The following is a 19,391-nucleotide window of genomic DNA, read 5'->3' as shown; positions in this document are numbered from 1 at the left end:
TATTTTTAAAATCGGCTCGTACATAGCTAACATTTGGCACCAATTTCAACTATATTACTTATGAGGCAAATTTTGGCCCCCGTCAGCACTTTTTAAGGCAGTCAGAAAAGGGCAGATTTTAAGTGGTCAGATTAGGGATATGCCCCACTGAAACCAGTCAGATTTGATATTTTTAAAATCGGCTCGTACATAGCTAACATTTGGCACCAATTTCAACTATATTACTTATGAGGCAAATTTTGGCCCCCGTCAGCACTTTTTAAGGCAGTCAGAAAAGGGCATGGCCCCACTTTTTCTGGTCAGATTTATATTTTTTATATTCATACATTGTATGGCAACATTTTAGAAATAATTCTGATCCTATTACTTATGAGGCAAATTTTAGTCCTTTTTGGCCCTTTTTATCTGCCCCTCCCAGCCAAATGCCCCACTGAAACCTCGTAAGACTGGGTGTTTTGAATTTGCCCTATCAATAGCTGCTAATTAATATAGTCAAACCTTCTATTACTTATGAGGCAGTTTTTTCGTCACTGGCTCTTGGACTATAATCTGTAGTCCCAAATTAACAATGCTGTCGAGATTAAAAGCGGTAAGAATTAAACAGAGGGTAATTAATTATATAAACTCCCTTTACACTTAACGTGGTTTTGTCATTCTTCTGCGAATTACAACTTTGCCATTTTATTTTTCAAGTCATGGGATAGTTTCAAATGATTTTACGCCGGCATGTAATATTTATTGAAATGATTATTTATTACATCATCCGCATAGAACTCGTCTTGTTGTTCGGATAGAACAGAAATGTGAGGTCCCGGAGGGGGGGGGGGGTCGAGTGGTTTAACGTGCATGACAAGCACTAAGGTCGCCTGTCAACCTTCGTGGGTTTTCTTCGGGTTATCTTCCTTTCGCTGCTAAAAACCCGTGCGTGCGATATTAATCGACCAATATGTTGTATAGTATAATGATTCATGGTAAACCTGAATGGCATCATCGCCATAAATAGAATAAATACGCACACAGGACGTTATTTATGCACTCGTAACAGGATGCTCTATCAGATTCCATTTCCAACATGGTACTTAGTCAGCTGTGAACAGCACTTTGTTATTGTTTCATTAGCCCAACAATAAATCGTCTGTGCATATTATAAATATCTAGTCATCGCATTTGGCCCACGAGCTAATTTAGTTGTTTTTCAATATCAAATTTTTAGAAATTGTGTCAAATTTGGATGAGTGATCGAATGCACATAAACTAAACCTACGCAACTGTCGATTTTGTAATAAATGATGTTATTTTTAATACCAGTAGGCCTACATGATTAATTCGATTAAAATATATACTTTCACTTTCGTATTCAGAGAATTATATGCAATGCAATATTTCTGTCGAATGAAAGGTTAGAAGAAAAAAACAAACGGGAAAACCATGGATGATTTTCTGAGTTATCTGTTGAAATTTTGATTTTTACTTATTGATTTATTTTTGACATATCCCAAATACACATAATTTTAAAGAAAACTCGAATGAAATTTTTTTTTTTTTTAATTTTCTTTGATTTTACCCAATTTAAATCTTAGAATATGTGGATATTGCAGATCTAACTTGTTTTAAAAGGCTGAAAAATTCCGTTGAAAAAAACAAAAAAAACCAAAACCGACTAGATTTGAACATTCCCCCCTCTAAAAAAACAAAAACAAATACGCTTACCACCCCGACCTCATCCTCCCCCCCCCCCAAAAAAAAAAAATAAAAAAAAAATAAAAAAATATATATATAAATAAACAAAAACATCTTGTTCTATTGCATAATGAGGAAGCAGATCTATACGTAAAACTATTATATACGTACTTATTCCCCGGTTCAATGAGACGTAAGTGCGTCGTCTGCTATATTTGTGCGCATGAGTGTGTACCGGATGTGGTTATAGAACAGGTGTATAATGCCTAATTAGGTGTAATTCATAATTCGCTCTTGTAAATACACTGGGATTAACTCAAATTGGGATATTGTGAAATATTTAGAGTCTTTTGAACAAAATAGGGGTAAATTAATCGGCTTCAAGATCCAAATCTGCGATTAAAATATCATGCGCACAGGTTCTGCGCATCAATAAGAAGGTCGCCATCTTGACACATTGTTTTGGATAAACGTTTTTAGTGAGGGGGTTTGTCCGCAACTCTGGGATCACGTTGAGGGTGCTGTGATAAGCTGTCAAGCTGGATAAACTACCTGAGTATCTTCGAGATACGATGGATTGGTTTATGGGGTATGTATTTGTTTATTTCATTTAAAAAACATCTGTTTATTATGCCGCTGTCAGTCTGCTGGAACGGTCTGTCGGTGGTCTTTCCTGAATCATCTGCTTCTTCGACCAGCTTCTTGAACTTAGACTGCCAAGAAACCCAGGTCGACGCGCTCATTTTATCGTTTCAGAATAACATTACATCAAGATTATATTTAAAAAATTATCATTATTCATTATTATGAAAATGTTCTCAATGTAAGACTGATTTTTAGTGACGGAAGATGGCAAAATGTCAAATTCATTATCGGTACGGCACTTTTTTCTCAAATGTCAAATTAGTGAGATTGATAGGCCAAAGAAATGGCAAGGCTAGTAAAAGGCCCTATCGAATCTTAGCAAAATACATGTAGAGAATTGTTAGTGTCATTTTGTATATAGCACATGTTCAAGGTCTACAGTCTGACACCATGATCACCAGAAGCTGTCACTGACTTATCATTATTTATGTCAATCCAGCTTTTTTTTTTTTAAAGGGGCATTGCATTAGACCTCTCAACAAGATATTAAACAATCTTTTATATATTCAGAGTTTCACCTGCTTTTTCAAAATCCAAACCCTGGACCTATATAAATAAGGAATTTGGCACCCGTGCCATCCAAACTCTTCCAAACTCTTCTGTTGCAGTGTTGGTAACAATGTTATATTCATCGACCTCTTACTAACTACTATAAGCTATCCGATGGTGGCAGTGGATGGATGTTTCTATTTTTGTTCACTGCTTTTTACCTGAATCTGTCATGTTTTAAACATTGCACACATCCCAAATAATGTTTAATTTCAGATTCAGCAGGGAAAACTATTGTATGTTATATTTGCACTACATGAAAAGAGAACCAAAAATCCAGTGTTGATATCCTCATTGTGCATAAGATATTCTCATTGTGCATTGGAGCCTAGAATTTGCACCCTGTTTAGTTTAATTTCACATTCAGCAACGAAAACTATCGTATACCTTATTACAGGTATATTTGCACTACATGGAGAGGTCCAAAAATCCAATGCCGATGCCCTCACTGTGCGTTAGAGCCTAGAATCTCCCCCCCCCCCCCCCACACATTTGTTTAATTTCAGAATCAGCAAAGAAAACTACCATATTTTACACCATGTGAAGAGAACCAAAAATCCATCATAGATCCTGCTCAATGTGCATTAGGGCCTAGAGTTTAAGGTTGAAATATATCAATATAAGGAACTATCTGTACAATAATGACTATACATGTAGGCTATATCACAGTTAATATTAATGAAGAATACATGTAGTTAGTCAATGAATAAAAATAAGCAATCTTGTCTCTGGCAAGCTATGACCATGAACGTCAAATATCAATGAAATAATAATATTGCACCAAAAACACTCTTCTCTGGTTCGTTAAAAACATTACAGGAGAAAGTGTATAATAGAAATGAAATGAAATGGGGTTTAACGTCCTACTGTTCTGCTCCTAACCTGGGCTAATGAAGGCGGACATACGCCATACAGTGTGCTATGAGGGAAATTTTGCCCGGACAGCGGCACTATCGCCTACTCTTATATCGAATTCCAACTGCCAAGGGATCTTTTATGTGCACACCAATGTGTACACGGGACCTCAGTTTTTCATCCCATCCGAACGACTAGACAGCTTTCCTTGTCTGCCCCTCCGTTCTGCATCACTGACAAGGGAGAACCACGCCGGAAAATCTGGATGAACTTTCTCGGCCAATGCAGGGATCGAACACCGACCTCCAGGCTAGCGAGCTAGCGTCTTACCCACTTAGCCACGTGATCCCCCTGTGTATAATAGAACACAAACTGATAAAATGATACAGACTTACACACAGTTGGCACAGTTTAAAAACATTCTAAAGAAAGGTAACATTTACAAGGATGTGTACAGTAATTAAAATGCAGCTGTGCTTCGGGTCTGATCTTCTTGTAGTGGAGGTCATTGATAGTATAAAAAATGAAACAATTTTATAGATCTGTATTTTAATCAGGTTGCTAGTTTCTGAACCAGCGTATCAGTGTTAAGATATTGCATACATAGAGGATATTTGTCGTTTTAGAGTGAATAACATATTTTATTTCATCGAGAAGCAAGAAAACTTATATTTTCACGAATGCGTAGCATGAGTGAAAATATAAACGTTTTCTTGCTTAGAGATGAAATAAAATATGTTATTCACGACAAAACGACAAATGTTCTATTTATTTTATGATTTTACAATCATTTTAGGTAAAAACAACATGGACTACTGCTAGCCAGTGGAATAACACTTTTATTTCACTGATAAAACGCGGTATTCCACTACTGATCATAAAATAAATGTATATAACCAATGAGTTTTGTACCTTTTTTGTACCTTTTCCCAGCTAGTAATAATAGTAAAACAAATCGTGGAACAAAACAAAATATTTGATGTTGGGCAACATGTGAGTTTGAGAACCTCCTTCAGCTGAACACATTTCGTTTCCCATTTGTAAATAAATCAAGATGACTAGGGTGTTTAATACCTTTAAATTTTTGTGAAAGATTCGGGCCTACTGTAAATGTTTTTTTCAGAATTGAATGACAGTCACGTACCTGTACCGCATGTCATTTTAATTGTGATTGATCAATATAATTGTTTGACATGTCAATATTATCTTGCTGACGGGATTTAATGGTACACGTCATGACATTTCAAGGGGAACAAAAGTAGATTTTTTTGATATAATTTTTATAAAAAGAACAATTTAAGTATCAATGCAATGTTAGCTGGTAGCTTGTGGTTAAAATGAATAATTTTTGAATATATATCAGACATATTGAATTAGAGTAATTTTAATTGCGCAACATTAACCGCCATAACTTTCACTTCTACAACTTAGTCTGATGACGTTATGATTTAAAATTGGAGGCATATTTTCAATAAACTAATATTTTGTCATGTTAATTGTTTTCTATGTACATATATATACAGTATATTTTATACGTCATAAATTTTCTTCCTCTGTGTTATTTATAATACGTAATGTTGCTTAGCCTATGAAAAGAGTAGGAGACAAAAGTGTATTGAATAATTCACATTCCAGGGATAATGATTTTATTGATTGAGAATGGTGGGATGATTCTGTATCTATAGTTTACTAGCCATAACTCATTTTATACAAATCTCGTTCTCTAGAAAACTACATTACAGGTAGGACTAGGACTTCATAACAAGAAGGACTGAAATCATTATGCCGTAAGTTCGTATAAAATATTTTATTTCCGTCGATCTAATGAAAAATAAGGGTAAACATACAAAATCAGACAGCCATTCACTTCATCATTTATACATGTACCAAGGTGAAAAATATGTTGTAATTAATGTAGCTTTATAAAGGGGATGTGTTTACAGGTCTTCATTTACACCTGTCTAATTAAAGGTAGAGCTTACTTTTGGTACTTTTGACTTAAGATCATGAGGTATACAATGTATCAATGAGTCAAGTGGCATGATTTCGAATCTTTGATTCCACACTTGTACGTGACGAGGAGTAGGGTCGCCTGCCCAATCTACTGGGTTTCCTTTGGGTCCACTGGTTCCTCCCACTGCTAAAGATCTCTACAAGTATATGCAAGCGAATTATTAAATTAAAATTGTACCAGGTGTTAGTCCTGAAATGGACAGTTTGTCTCAAATTTCTTGGACCAAAATTGCGGCAATACTACGAAAAAAAACCCTGCTAAGAATTCTCTAAGATTCCACGGCGAATTTTCGTTAAGATTCGCCTGGAATCCACAGGGTTTTGCTAGGAATCCATGTGTTTCGCTAAGAAAACACCAAGTTTCTGTAACCCACGGCGTCTCTGTCTTGAAGTACATGTATAACATACACAAGTATTGATTAGTCTGACAGATGTATTATACTGGATTAGTCCAGATTACTAGATGACATTTCTACTCTCATTATCTTACACAAACCACAAAATACTCGCATCTTCTTTCTTTATAAATTTATTCAAGCATCTGACTACATCAACTACAAATTTGTACTGAGTCAATCATCTACTTATAAACTACAGAATGTGATTTAAATATATGGATATAAATATTTATAGTCTGTATGTTGAAGACATTCTCAGTCTGTCTATCCATTCCACTAGTTAAAGGCAGGTCAACGTGGTTAGGTCTAGATATTAAGGCTACCTTCAGATTTCCTCAAGGTCACGAAATGTAAACAGGGCTAGCGCTAACCCTAGTCCTTATGCTTAGCTACAACCTTCGGCAATAATCACGTGCCCTAGCTCAGTATACATCTTGTGACCTTGACAAAATCTGCTGGTGGCCTTAATATTAAGACCTGACCAAGTCAACATACAGAAGATAAATCAGTAGATGGGGGTGGACATGTCCAAAATTTATTTGTCAAACGAAAATCTATGGTATGAAAGGATTTTCCTCCATTTTGTGGACCAAGATATGGTTCCCAAACGCTAAGTATGAATAAAAGAGAAAGGCTCAACGTTTGCATGCATGTTCCACACTGCATTGGTTGACAGATTTTGATTTTTGTTATGACGTCACAAGTCAAAGATGGCTGCGATGATGTCATACTAACTTCCCGGTCCATAGAGTGTGCTCGTATTTGTCTGAAAAGAAAATGTCAATATTTGAAGTGAATACATGAAGTTGATCATGTACTTGTTGTTTTTTTTATCGTACAAAATCAGTATTTTGTTCAACCTTTATTCAAGTCCATCTCTACAAAGCATTCCCTATTCATGTCAACAGAAAATTTGACGTGCTGGATAAACACTACAATTATTACATGTACATGTAGTTAAAGCTGATCAAGCAGTTTTCAGATAAAAAACTATTTTTACAGGTAATCCATGTGCTGAAATTTTTATTTAAAGTTTAATTACTTCCTCTGGAAGTGTTGGTCATAATCTTTATGTCAAACTTGTTTGAGATCATTTGAGGAGATAATACGCACTTGTAACAAATTAGGGGGGTTGGGTGGCCGAATGGTTAGCACGTGGGCGCTGTATCATAAGGTCTGTTATTGAGTCAACTGGCAAGGTTTTCAAATCCCCGTTGTAAGTGACTAGGAGTAGGGTCGCCTGTCCAACCTCGTGGGTTTTCTCCAAGTCGCCTGGTTTCCTCCCACTGCTAGTTACCCCTACGCGTAAGCGCATTATTGAAATAAAATTGAACCATGTGTTTGTCCCGAAATGACCTAGTTTGTGTTGAGTGGAGGTTAAACTCTATTCCTCCCTCTTTCTCTCTCTCTCTCTCTCTCTCTCTGGAAGTGTTGCTCATAATCTTTATGTCAAACTTTGAGATCATTTGAGGAGATCATAAGCTCTTGTAACAACATCTGTTATTTTATTTTTGCGTTATTGTACTTACGATTGAATTATTATTGTTTAACGGACATTGTGATCAGTGAACATGCAAATGTAGATTGTAGATAGACATGAAAAATAGCAAACAAAAGAAGGGATGGTGTACAATGTCATGTATTTATGAGTTTATATACATTTACATTTAAGAATACAAAATAAACTTATAATTCCATTTTGGTTTCAAATCACCGGTTGTGCGTGACAATGAGTAGGATCACCTGTCCAACCTCATGGCTTTTCTCCTGGTCCTCCGGTTTCCCCCTACTGCTAAGGACCCCTATGTGCAAGCAAATTATTGAAATAATGTCAGTCCCAAAATGACCTACAAAACATGTAGTTTGTGTCGAGTGGATGTTAACCCCCATTTCTCTCTATATAATTCTATCTTAACACTTTGGTTGGGCTTAACAAATAATTAACGAATGACCAAACACATCACTTCTTGTGATGTCAAGGACCAAACCCATGTTGTTTATTGTAGTCATGATTGAATTATTATTTTTTAACACACAGTGTGATAGGTGAATATATACAGATAGAATTATTAAAAGAAATGTAGGTTGGTGTTTATTGTTAAAGAAAGTAGCCATATATTGATTTAAATGTTGAAAAAGAACAACAGCTGATGTGAATTGAAATAATTCAGTAATATAAGTACTATATGATAACAATATATAGTTTTTTCTATGTGCAACAGTTCATTTATTATTGATATCAACTTATTTACTAGACTTTATCAGTTTATTCTGGTTCCAAAATATTTACTCGTGGCAAAGATTAGGGTCACTTGCCTAACTTCATGGGTTTTCTTCTTTGATTTCCGGTTACCTCCTATTGCTGAAAATCCCTACACTCCACAAATTAAAGCTGTACTATATAAATGAACCACATTTAGTGGGTGTCATAGACGCATTTGACCTACAATATCCGCCAGATATTTTATTCAGGATGTGGTTTTATTTTCAGAATTTGAAGGAATTTTAGAATTGACCATCAGACAAGGCCTCATTCAACACACTTTTTTGACAAGCTGAAATATTTTTGGAATACAGCACTTTTATTTGGTGTTGTGTTCTATGATTCTGACTCTCAGCCAATGATATTATTCTTAAAATACATGTACTGTCAATCTGATTAAAACACAGATCCTATTTCGTTTCGTTCATTATAGTTCAAAATTTCGTTTTACTTGTCTTTACTACACGAGGATCTGGAAGAGTTGTTATATTACCAGCATTTTGGTTGAAGTGAGTGATTAGCCAATGAAACGGTTTGTTACGGCAACTTCTTGGTGTGCCATGCATGGTACTGTGGGTAAACCACATAGGGTCAAAAGCCGATGGTACGACCCCTGACACGACCTTCCAGTACAACTTGTCAGATCTTCATGTAGTGTAGGCCATCGAAAGTATAAAAAGAAACGAAACGAAATATAGATCCATATTTTGATCAGATTGATATACTGTTAGAGTCTGAAAACCATGCTTAATTCCGAAATGAGCAGAATCCGCGGATAATGTAAATTACCCATGAGAGAAGAAAGAAGTTATAGAAAGAAATTGAAAACTGACATACGATGTACGTTATGTGTTAAAATGGTTACTATTGATTTCTCTATTTAAAACATAAATAATGTAAACCCGCTGTCCATGAAATTAGATATGTCGATTAATTGTCGTTACAAATTCATTTATTTACACTAATAATCTTGTGGCGAATTGACATATATTTTAAAGAACAGGTTGAAATCAAAGAAGAGTAGCTGGGTAAAATTCTCCCTTTGTGTATTGCACACTTAAAGATACATTATGGAAGATTAGGTAAAGAGCTGGCAGTTCTTACTATAAGAGTTAAATAATAGATAATGTAATGGAACTATTCTGAATATTTCAGTCAAATTACTTCAGTCTAAGCTGTGAAATATTCATTTTATAAACCTTGTAGCCTTGATTGTCATTGTTGATGTGACGTAAATAAAAAACGTCTCGATTATCCATTTTTGCGTTTTAATCATCAACGGTAGATCGGAATCAAATCTAATGAAAATCGTAAGCATCAGATGGCATAGAGAGTTGATTATAGTCATGTGACCATGTCATATTTAAAATGTCTAATAAATAATTTATATAACATTCAATAAACAGTGATTGGGAGTTGAGTAAAATATTAACCTAAGTCTGAGAATGCTTTGTGAATTCTGGGCCTGGAGTTGGCCAAAAATGTTTTCTGGGATTTTTCTGCATGATATCCTATTTCAATGGTGCAGTACTGAGGGCATGGCAAAGAACATCTGTCTAGTCTTTGAGGTGGAATAGAAAAAAAAAAAATGTCGTGTGAACACATGGGCTTGTACAAAAAAGAATCTTTGACAGTTGTAATTTGCCTGTTTCTGGGCAAAATTTCACGCATAATATGAGTCATGCATCTTTTTTTGCCCAAATGAGGGAGATAACAATAAAGATATATTGTCAGATATCAGTTGTTATCCTCAAATAGTAATGGCCCACGTCTGTCCATTTATTAATTTGGGATGTTTTATCCAGATTGAGAGTGGCTGATCTTGTGTGGGGTGGGGGTTAAAGATAAAGGTTTGAATATTGTTGGTGGTCGTGTGTCTGGTATCTAGATGAGAAGACATGAGCTGTGAGAAGTTGTCTAGAAGTTGTCAAGACGTATTTAATTGTTGTATATAATGACAGTGTGGTTTGTTTACTGATATCTTTCACTGTTTGTTTATCATTTACATTACGTGTTTAACAGTTGGATCAATCCTAAAGCTAAAACAAGCATGAAAAGTTGGACAGGTTGTCTTTCACATTCTTAAAGATACATTATTTCAGATTCGTTAACGAGTTGGCAGTTCTCACTATAATAATTAAAAACTAGATAACATAAAGGAAATTTGCTGAAAATTTCATTCAGATTGATCCACTATGAACCGAGAACTAAGCAAATAAAATTTCTGCCTAGCCTCGGTCATCATTACTAAAGTCAGTACGTTAAACAGCATGTTCTCGGTTATCCATTTAATCGTTTAATCGAGAAGGAAAGTTTTGCAGTAAATCGGATCACAATCCACTTAAGATCGCAGGCTAGCGATGCCATCTAGAGTTGATTATGGTCTAGATAAGTTAATTAATGTCAAATTAATTATTTAGATAACATTTTAGGCCTAAAGAAAGACCTGCAATAGACAGATTTAGCTCTTACATAATGTATGTTTAATCAAGTGAGACAGCCTTACCAGAACATTAGATATCACTTCTCATTCTGTAAGGAAGCCGATAGCTAACAATGGGCTGATCCCATTTGGGGGGCAGACTAGGGGTGTCAAATGTTTAAGCTGTGGGGTATTGGGGGATGACAAGGGTTGATCTCATTGTGGGCAGACTTGAGATGTCAAATGTTTATATCGATCTTTTAGAGGCATTTAGTAACTATAACACATATTGATGGTAGAAAAATTACTGATTTATTCTCTCAACGATTTCATCGAAATATTGCTTAAATAAATCGGCAAATGTTTATCATATGTATTGGGGCTTTCAACTGTTGATCCCATGGGAGACTGTGGGATGACCAATGTTGATCCCATGGGAGACTGTGGGATGACAAGTTATGATCTCATGGGGGTTGGGAGAGGTCAAAGGCTGATCAATGGGGGGGGGGACTGGGGTTATAAAACTAGGACTGATCTGTGGGGGTGGGGGGATGGCAAGGGCTGATCCTATGAGAGTTATTGTGGTACGTCAAGGGCTGATCACATGATGGTGGGGGGGGGGGACTGGGGGATGTCAAGAGCTGATCCCATGGGGGAAGGGACATCTGGTGGATAACAAGAACTGATTCCTACGGTGCTAGGAGATGTCAAGGGCTGATCCCATGGGGAATTCCAGGGAGACGTCAAAGGCTGATCACATGGGTGGGTGTGGGGGTGGTAGGAAGTGGAGTATGTTATGGGACAAGAGCTGGGATAATTGGGGAGTATGTCAAGGGACAAGAGCTGGGATAATTGGGAGTTGCCAGAAAAGGCAGTTATTATCTATGGGTTTAATCCCAGGCTGATAAACAACTAGGAGGAGAGTCAATTGCTTAACCTGTGAGTTTTTTCTGGGTACCCTGGTCGCCTCTTATTTCTGAAGACATCTGCACACCAGCATATTTAGTGCAGAAGGACCACACTACACTCAAACTCAAACCTGCGGACAAGACAAGCAACATAGAAATTGCAAAAAATAAACAAAAAATATCAAATAAAGTGAATGGATCCAGGGGCCAGTCATAAGCATCCACTGCACTGTACAGTCCATTGCCTGTAATAGTACCAAAACGACCTGGTTAATACTAGGCCCCCAGTTCACAAAGCATTCTCAGACTTAAGTTGAGAAATTACTCAAACTTGTTCACCTTATTTTAATTAAAATATAGCCTTTTCTAATAATTCTGTTGTTTTAATGTATCAGATACATCAATAAGGAACTATGTGCAAAGTTTTGTGTTTCTGAATCAAAGATATTTCTCATAAACAGTGATTGAAAGTTGAGCAAATTTTCAACTTAAGTCTGAGAATGCTTTGTGAACTCGAGGCCAGGTGGATGTTAAACCATATTTCTCTCTCTCTCTCTGGCTTTTTTTAGGTACAAATCTCGTTGTACAAGTCCCTGTCATTTTGTCCTACACAGATTTGTCTGTTTGTGGGCTTCTATTTATATTTATAATACATGCCCATCACAAGCCTGGTAATAAAGTATCTGTCATTTTCAGACATAAATTCAAGTTTTTATATGTATCATATAAAACCAAATATTTCTTGGATTTCTAAAGTGCAGTGATTATATTAGACCAAGCCTGTAATGGTTTAAAGTGTGAGCATTGGATTCTAAAGTCTGTTATTAAAATTAAATGGTGTGGTTTTGACTCCCCGCTTGTAGGTTTTCACCGGGTCCTCTGGTTTCTTAAAGACGCCTACACACAAGCGAATTATATGTTAGTCCCGAAATGACATAGTTTGTGTCCAGTGGACATTAAATCAATCTCTCTCTCTCTGTATACTGGTAAGTGTGTCAGTAGAACATATAACCAGTGGACATCAGTATCAGTGTAATTACAGTGAAGCCATAGTGGAGGTGCATGTATTTATTTATTAATCTGTTTAAACCCCTCTTGTTACTCTGTAGAGTGTAGAATTGACCTGTAAGTTCACACTTAACTACATTTTAAGTCTACTAGTGACCTCACATTATACAGCCTGGAGAGAGAGAGATAGAGAAATGGGGTTTAACGTCCACTCGGCACAAACTAGGTCATTTCGGGACTAACATATGGTTTTAATTTTATTTCAATAATTTGCTTAAAACTGGTTTTAAAATTTGATTTGCAGAAGAAAATAAGTTAATATTGATGTCATCCCTTTCAGTTATGCTAGTGGCCAAGAGATTATTTACTGCTGTTCAGTTTGTGTGAGGTATTAAAATATATGTCACAGTATATCAAGAGAGACTGGCAGACTCTTTTCAGTGGGGGGTTGGGATAGCCTGGTGGTCTAGAGTGTCTTATGAAAATAAGACAACTTGTCTGCGACATCACCTTCGGTGGAAGCGGATTTTAAACTCTTTTCAGTACATACATGTATGCCTTGAAGTGCTAGTAAGATTGTTTGTCTAGAGTACACGGTAGACATCATCCTCCCACACACGAAGGAAATTAACTCGTCTTCTATACATAGATCAGATCATAATAACGGTGTATACACACGATTCCCTGATGAACCTTAATTCAAATATTACATCTCGTTTATTGGATTCCTTGATTCAGGGGAGATAGAAGACATATTTCCTCGTTATAACTAGGAATGAAGTGAATTATCAGTCGGCATTGATGATAACTGCTGACCTCCTTCACCTATTTCTCATCTTATTGATTAATGTCGGATACAGATAGCCCTCACGATGGTTCCTCTTATTTCTTCCATGTTTCTCAGAAAACGGAGGAGGCTACGGAACTTATCAATTCATCACATTTTATCTTCGATGTGGAAATCATAACTTGAATAGAGCTAGTAAAAAGGTTATATTCAAGTAAATCGTTAGGCCAGACATGAAAAATTATTGGTTGATGGATATAATATGACTACAATTATTTATTGAATTTTCCATCAGTTTAATTGCTCTAGTGTCTATAGAATATAAATCGCAGCTGAAATGAAATGAATTAGGGTTTAACATCCTGCATTTCTGCTCCATCTAAGCTAATGAAGACAGGTTGGTTAGATCTATTTGATAAGGCCAACTTCAAGTTTGGTCAAAGGTCACGAGATGTAAACAGGGCTAGCGCTAACCCTGGACCTAGCCCTAATGCTTACCCTAACCTTAATCTACAGTCTCGCCAACAATCACGTGCCCTAACCTTATTTACATCTCCGGGACCTTGACGAAAATTGAGCTGTCCTTAACAAATAGATTTAGCCATACCAGGCTGTGTGCTATTGAGGGACAGCAGCAATCAGTCATACTCTTATTAAGAATTCCAACTGTCAAGGGTTCTGTTATGTGCACTCTAATTTCTGTCCCATCCAAATGACTAGACATTGTTCATTTGCCAGGAAACCACACCAGAAAATCATGAGGAACTTTCTCAAGTCAATACCAGGATGATGTAATTATGGAAGGATTGTGTATAGACAGACTCTGGAACTTAATGAATTATGTCAGTAGCCTGACACCGACAGCTGTCTAGTCGTTGGATGGGACGGATAACCGAGGTAAAAGATGCCTAGGCAGTTTGAACTCGATATAAGAGTAGGCAGTAGCACTGCTGTCCGGGCAAAATTTCCCTGACACTGACAGCGCCTGTCTCGTAATATTCACCATATGTTAGGTGCAATATAGCCCGATTGGAGCTGACATGCCATAAAACCTCCTTTCTTTCTTTCTTTCCCTGACAGCACACACTGCATGGCGTATGCCCGTCTTCATTAGCCCAATAGGAGCAGAACAGTAGGATTAGCCCATTAGCCCAATAGGAGCAGAACAGTAGGATGTGAAACCCCATTTCATTTCTTAATGAATTATATATTACATCAATATCATATACTAATACTAGGATAGTATATAGATAGACTCCACTACTAATCAATTGTAAGATAATAAAATGAAAGAGGAAACTAATATATGAAGGTCAATGTTAGATCAAGGTCTTGCTGCTCCAGTTTTAAACTCCTCAGATGTTAAAGAAGGGTCAGAGTAATGAAATGAGATCTTGTTATGAGTGTAGGATCATAAAGTAGAAGTTACTCTTGAGGGCACTTACTTTCCATGCTGGTATATTTTTCCCTTTAGTTTGAGCATTGCTTGATTGTATTTATAATGAATTCAGACTTTACAAGGGAAGAGATACACTACATCTAGTTGTGCTGTTATTGCCAACAATGATTTGAAATTAAATATTAAATACAGAAGCTCCTGCTAAAACAGCACAACTACATGATACTGGAGTTGTAGTGATAGAAAATGGGTGTTCAACATTCACATAAGTCAAACCAGGTCATTTCAGGACCAATCTGGTTAAAACACAGATAATATTTCGTTTCGTTTTTATAGTTCAAAATTTCGTTTTACTTGTCTTTACTACACTTGGATCTGGAAGAGTTGTTATTTAACTCGTGTTCTGAATGGTGTCAGGGATAAGCCAATGAAACGGTCTGTTACGGTGAGCTTTAGGCGTGTTTTTCACGGAATTGTGGGTAATCCACTAGTAACATCAATGCTGATTGGTTAATCAAATGTCTGACTTAATAGGTCATAAGTCGGTCTTTTGACCCCTGACGTGACCTATCGCTATAACTTGTCAGATCTTCATGTAGTGTAGGCCATCGAAAGTTTAAAAAACGAAACGAAATATAGATCTGTATTTTAATCAGATTGTTTCAGGACTAACATCTGATAAATCTTTAATACATGTATGATGATTGTATAAACATGGATTTTGAATGTATTCTAATTACTAATATACCTGGTAATTTTAAATATGGATGTTTTATTCTAAGATAATTTAAACTTATACAGATAGTTATCTTTTTATATACATTTCTTTCCAAATCGGGTGGTCAGGGGACTCAAAGCCTGCACTTTATATCATAAGGTCTGTCATTAAGTTATGTGGCATGGTATTGAGCCCATGCTTGTATGTAACAAGGAGTAGGGTTGTCCCTGGCCCGTACCAGTTTCCTCCCACTGTTAAAGGCCCCCACATGCTTGCAAATTATTAACATGAAATTATACCACATGTTAGATGTGTGGATGTACACCCCCCCACCCTCTCTCTCTCTCTCTCTCTCTCGCTCTCTCTGCATATATGTACCTTGGTTTAATAAGTGATGAAAAGAGACATGCATAATGAAATACCCTTTGATCATGTTATTCTTTCTGCTAGAACATGAGTTTTGCCAATTACTGGTCAAGATTAAGGCTGGGAATCGATATGAAATTTCAATATCGATTATCGGCAAGAATTTTTCAGCGATTATCAATAATAATCGATTATCATTTTTCCGGAAAATTCCGAACTTTACCGACCTGTTATTTGTGTGGGTCGACACAGGATACCACTATTTTGTTGTATTTGTTCTTCAACAGTCATATAGTATTGTATAATAAAAATATTCCAAAACATCTTCAGTCTTTATTACTGTTTATTTAAACACATTATATTTATTAATTAATATTATTATACAATCTGTCAATACTCAATCATAATAAAAAAAAAACAAACGAGAGTAAATTGAAGTTATTTATCTTCATTACTAGAAGAGTCCATGAAGGTAGATAACTGTTACATTTATTAGGTTATATTAGTCGGTTCCGTAAAAACCAAAACAATTCCATACCTCGCTTTTTGCCTTTCCCGGGAAGTCAAAAACGTGTTTTGTATGGGCTGTATCTCACATGATTTAGTAATAAAAGCTGAGTTGATAATAATACATTTAGTTTTATCGTGAAAGTGAAAGCAGACGATTTTTCTACAAATCAATCAAGAGCGAAGAAGGGAGATAATTCTAATTTTACTATATATCACGTGCGATTGTCATTGTTCACAAAGTGCGTGACCTATTTTAGTTTCAACTAGTAAAAACAAAGAAAATATTAAAATAATCTATTTAATCTTAAAGTTTAGTTTTTTACAATAATATATATTTAAAATGTGCCAGTTTGTAAGCAGAGGGGGAAAATAGTTGTTGTGTTGACGTTGTGTATTCATTCATTCGTCTGCTAATGCCAGACTACGGCAAGTTCAGTCATTTGAAAGTGACCGTAACTTGCCGTCAGAAGGTAAATATACCGATAATCGATATTTGAATTTCAATATCGATTATCGTATCGCTAAATAACATCTACCGATTATCGATTATATCGATATTTTTGCACAGCCTTAGTCAAGATCATTATGCCTGTGATTTTTATAAAGGGATGTGGTCTCCTGCCTGGTTTTCTCAGGGTTACACCTTCTTTAAAAGAGTGCTGCTTACAAGGAAATTATTGAAATACAAATCTATAAGTTTGTATTGGGTGAATATTGACTTCATCTTTTAACATTTGGTTTAATTGTAATACCAGAGAGGCAGAGACCAAGGCTGTAATAGCACATGATTGTGGAATGTATGTGCCATCAAGGGATACATAGTTCAACCCCATTTTTTTCCCTTCCTTCTAATGGTATGTTGGTTTGTTTATTCCTGGAATCAATATACCATGGCAACAAGAGATTCCATCATCTTACTAATTGCTAATTGTCTACTCCACATTCTCTATTAATTAGGTGATGTGTGTTGACAAAATATTTGAGGTTTTATAAAAGTAGAAACTCTTCTTGTTTGTTTTGTTAATGTCTAAATTGACTGTAAATATATCATGATCAGGGTTCATATTAATCTACGCTAAAATGTACGCAAATAGATTGTATAATATTTATAGACGAAAACAAAACCAAATATCAGTGATTCAATCATATTAAAAAGATGCCCATTAAAAGATGTAACCCCCACTTAAAGGTGATGCAGGCTTGTTTATGTCGCCTGCAGAGGATAATGAATGTTGGGAAGTTTTCAATACAAAGGTAACTACTGAATGTTGGGATGTTTTCAATACTGCGGTACTTCATATCTTTGTAATTACTGAATGTTGGGGGGATGTTTTCAATACATTATGTCTACATATCAACTGAATGGAATTGAATGATATTTGGATTGATGTTCCTTTAATTAGTTATTCACCTTTCACAATATTGGATTATGCCAGGGATTCTTCCAATGATGATCAGCTGCTTGGGAAGTTTTCAATACTGCGGTACTTCATTTCTTTGTAATTACTGAATGTTGGGATGTTTTCAATACTGCGGTACTTCATATCTTTGTAATTACTGATTGTTGGGAAGTTTTCAATACTGCGGTACTTCATTTCTTTGTAATTACTGATTGTTAGGAAGTTTTCAATACTGCGGTACTTCATATCTTTGTAATTACTGATTGTTGGGGGGATGTTTTCAATACATCATGTCTACATATCAACTGAATGGAATTGAATGATATTTGGATTGATGTTCCTTTAATTAGTTATTCACCTTTCACAATATTGGATTATGCCAGGGATTCTTCCAATGATGATCAGCTGCTTGAAGGATCAACTATAAGATGGGACATCACAATATGTTTCGGTCAAAGTTATGGAGATTTTTCACCTTCAGGTAATTTTTTGATGAATTCAGGTTCAGATATATGTATACACTGTGCACACACGTGGTCTTGTATTGTTGTCACAACCCCATGTACATCATAGTAGAATGCAGAGATGATGTAATTCATTCAAAATGGTATATTATGCAATAGAAATTACAATATTCAAGTCAAAATAGAATATACGTGTAGACTAAATATAAAAATATCAGTTGTAAAATAAATAAATTTAGTTGAATCTAGGGTATATTTTTAGTTAAATTCATTGTAGTTGTTAAATTAGTTTTCCATATTCTAACTTTTTAAGGGGGCCTGGGTAATCCCAAACTGGAGATGGGGGGGGGGGATCAGGGTGGTTTTGAGCATTGAGTCAAGTGGTGTGGTTTCGAGATTTATACCTGACCTGTGTATTTCTGAAAATAATAAGTTATGGACTCTCTCTCTCTCCCTCTTTGTGGTTAAGACGCTGGCTTGCTAGCCTGGAGGTCGGGTGTTCGATCCCTGCATTGACCAAGAAAGTTCATTCAGATTTTCCGGTGTGGTTTCCCCTTGTCTGTGATGCAGGATCTAGTCTAGTCGTTCGAATGGGACAAAAAACGAGGTCCTGTGTACACATTGGTGTGCACATAAAAGATCCCTTGGCAGTTGGAATTCGATATAAGAGTAGGCCGTAGCGCTGCTGCCCGGGCAAAATTTCCCTCATAGCACACAGTATGGCGTATGACCGTCTTCATTAGCCCAGGTTAGGAGCAGAACAGTAGGACGCTAAACCCCATTTGATTTCATTTCTCTCCCTCTCTCTCTCTCTCTCTCTCTCTCTCTTTCTCTCTCTCTCTCTCAGATTATCTGAAGATGTGCTAAAATATCTGAGAAAAAGAAACCTGGATATTATCGTCTATTCATTGAGATTTTCGATGAATATAATCTTGAAACAGGCTGTGTTTTTTCTTCGCTATAGCTGATTGCAATGTTAATTGTTGATGTCTGTATGAGTCATTGA

The 19,391-nt window shown here is 36.1% G+C and overlaps 1 protein-coding gene across 2 annotated transcripts in view; it reads left to right on the top strand.

Moving 5' to 3' along the window:
* Positions 1 to 1,970: 1,970 nt before the first annotated feature.
* The window catches only part of LOC126825281 (MOB kinase activator 2), an 82,173-nt gene continuing 64,752 nt past the window's right edge, over positions 1,971 to 19,391 (top strand). For both annotated transcript variants that reach the window (XM_050554873.2, XM_050554871.2), the window contains exon 1: positions 1,971 to 2,269. In XM_050554873.2, the coding sequence (XP_050410830.1) occupies positions 2,253 to 2,269 (17 nt within the window). In that variant the 5' untranslated portion in view covers positions 1,971 to 2,252. The remainder of the gene's footprint in view (positions 2,270 to 19,391) is intronic.

Source organism: Patella vulgata, chromosome 6, assembly GCF_932274485.2.
Source record: "Patella vulgata chromosome 6, xgPatVulg1.2, whole genome shotgun sequence".
NCBI lineage: Eukaryota > Metazoa > Mollusca > Gastropoda > Patellidae > Patella > Patella vulgata.
This window is presented reverse-complemented; position numbering and strand designations above follow the sequence as displayed.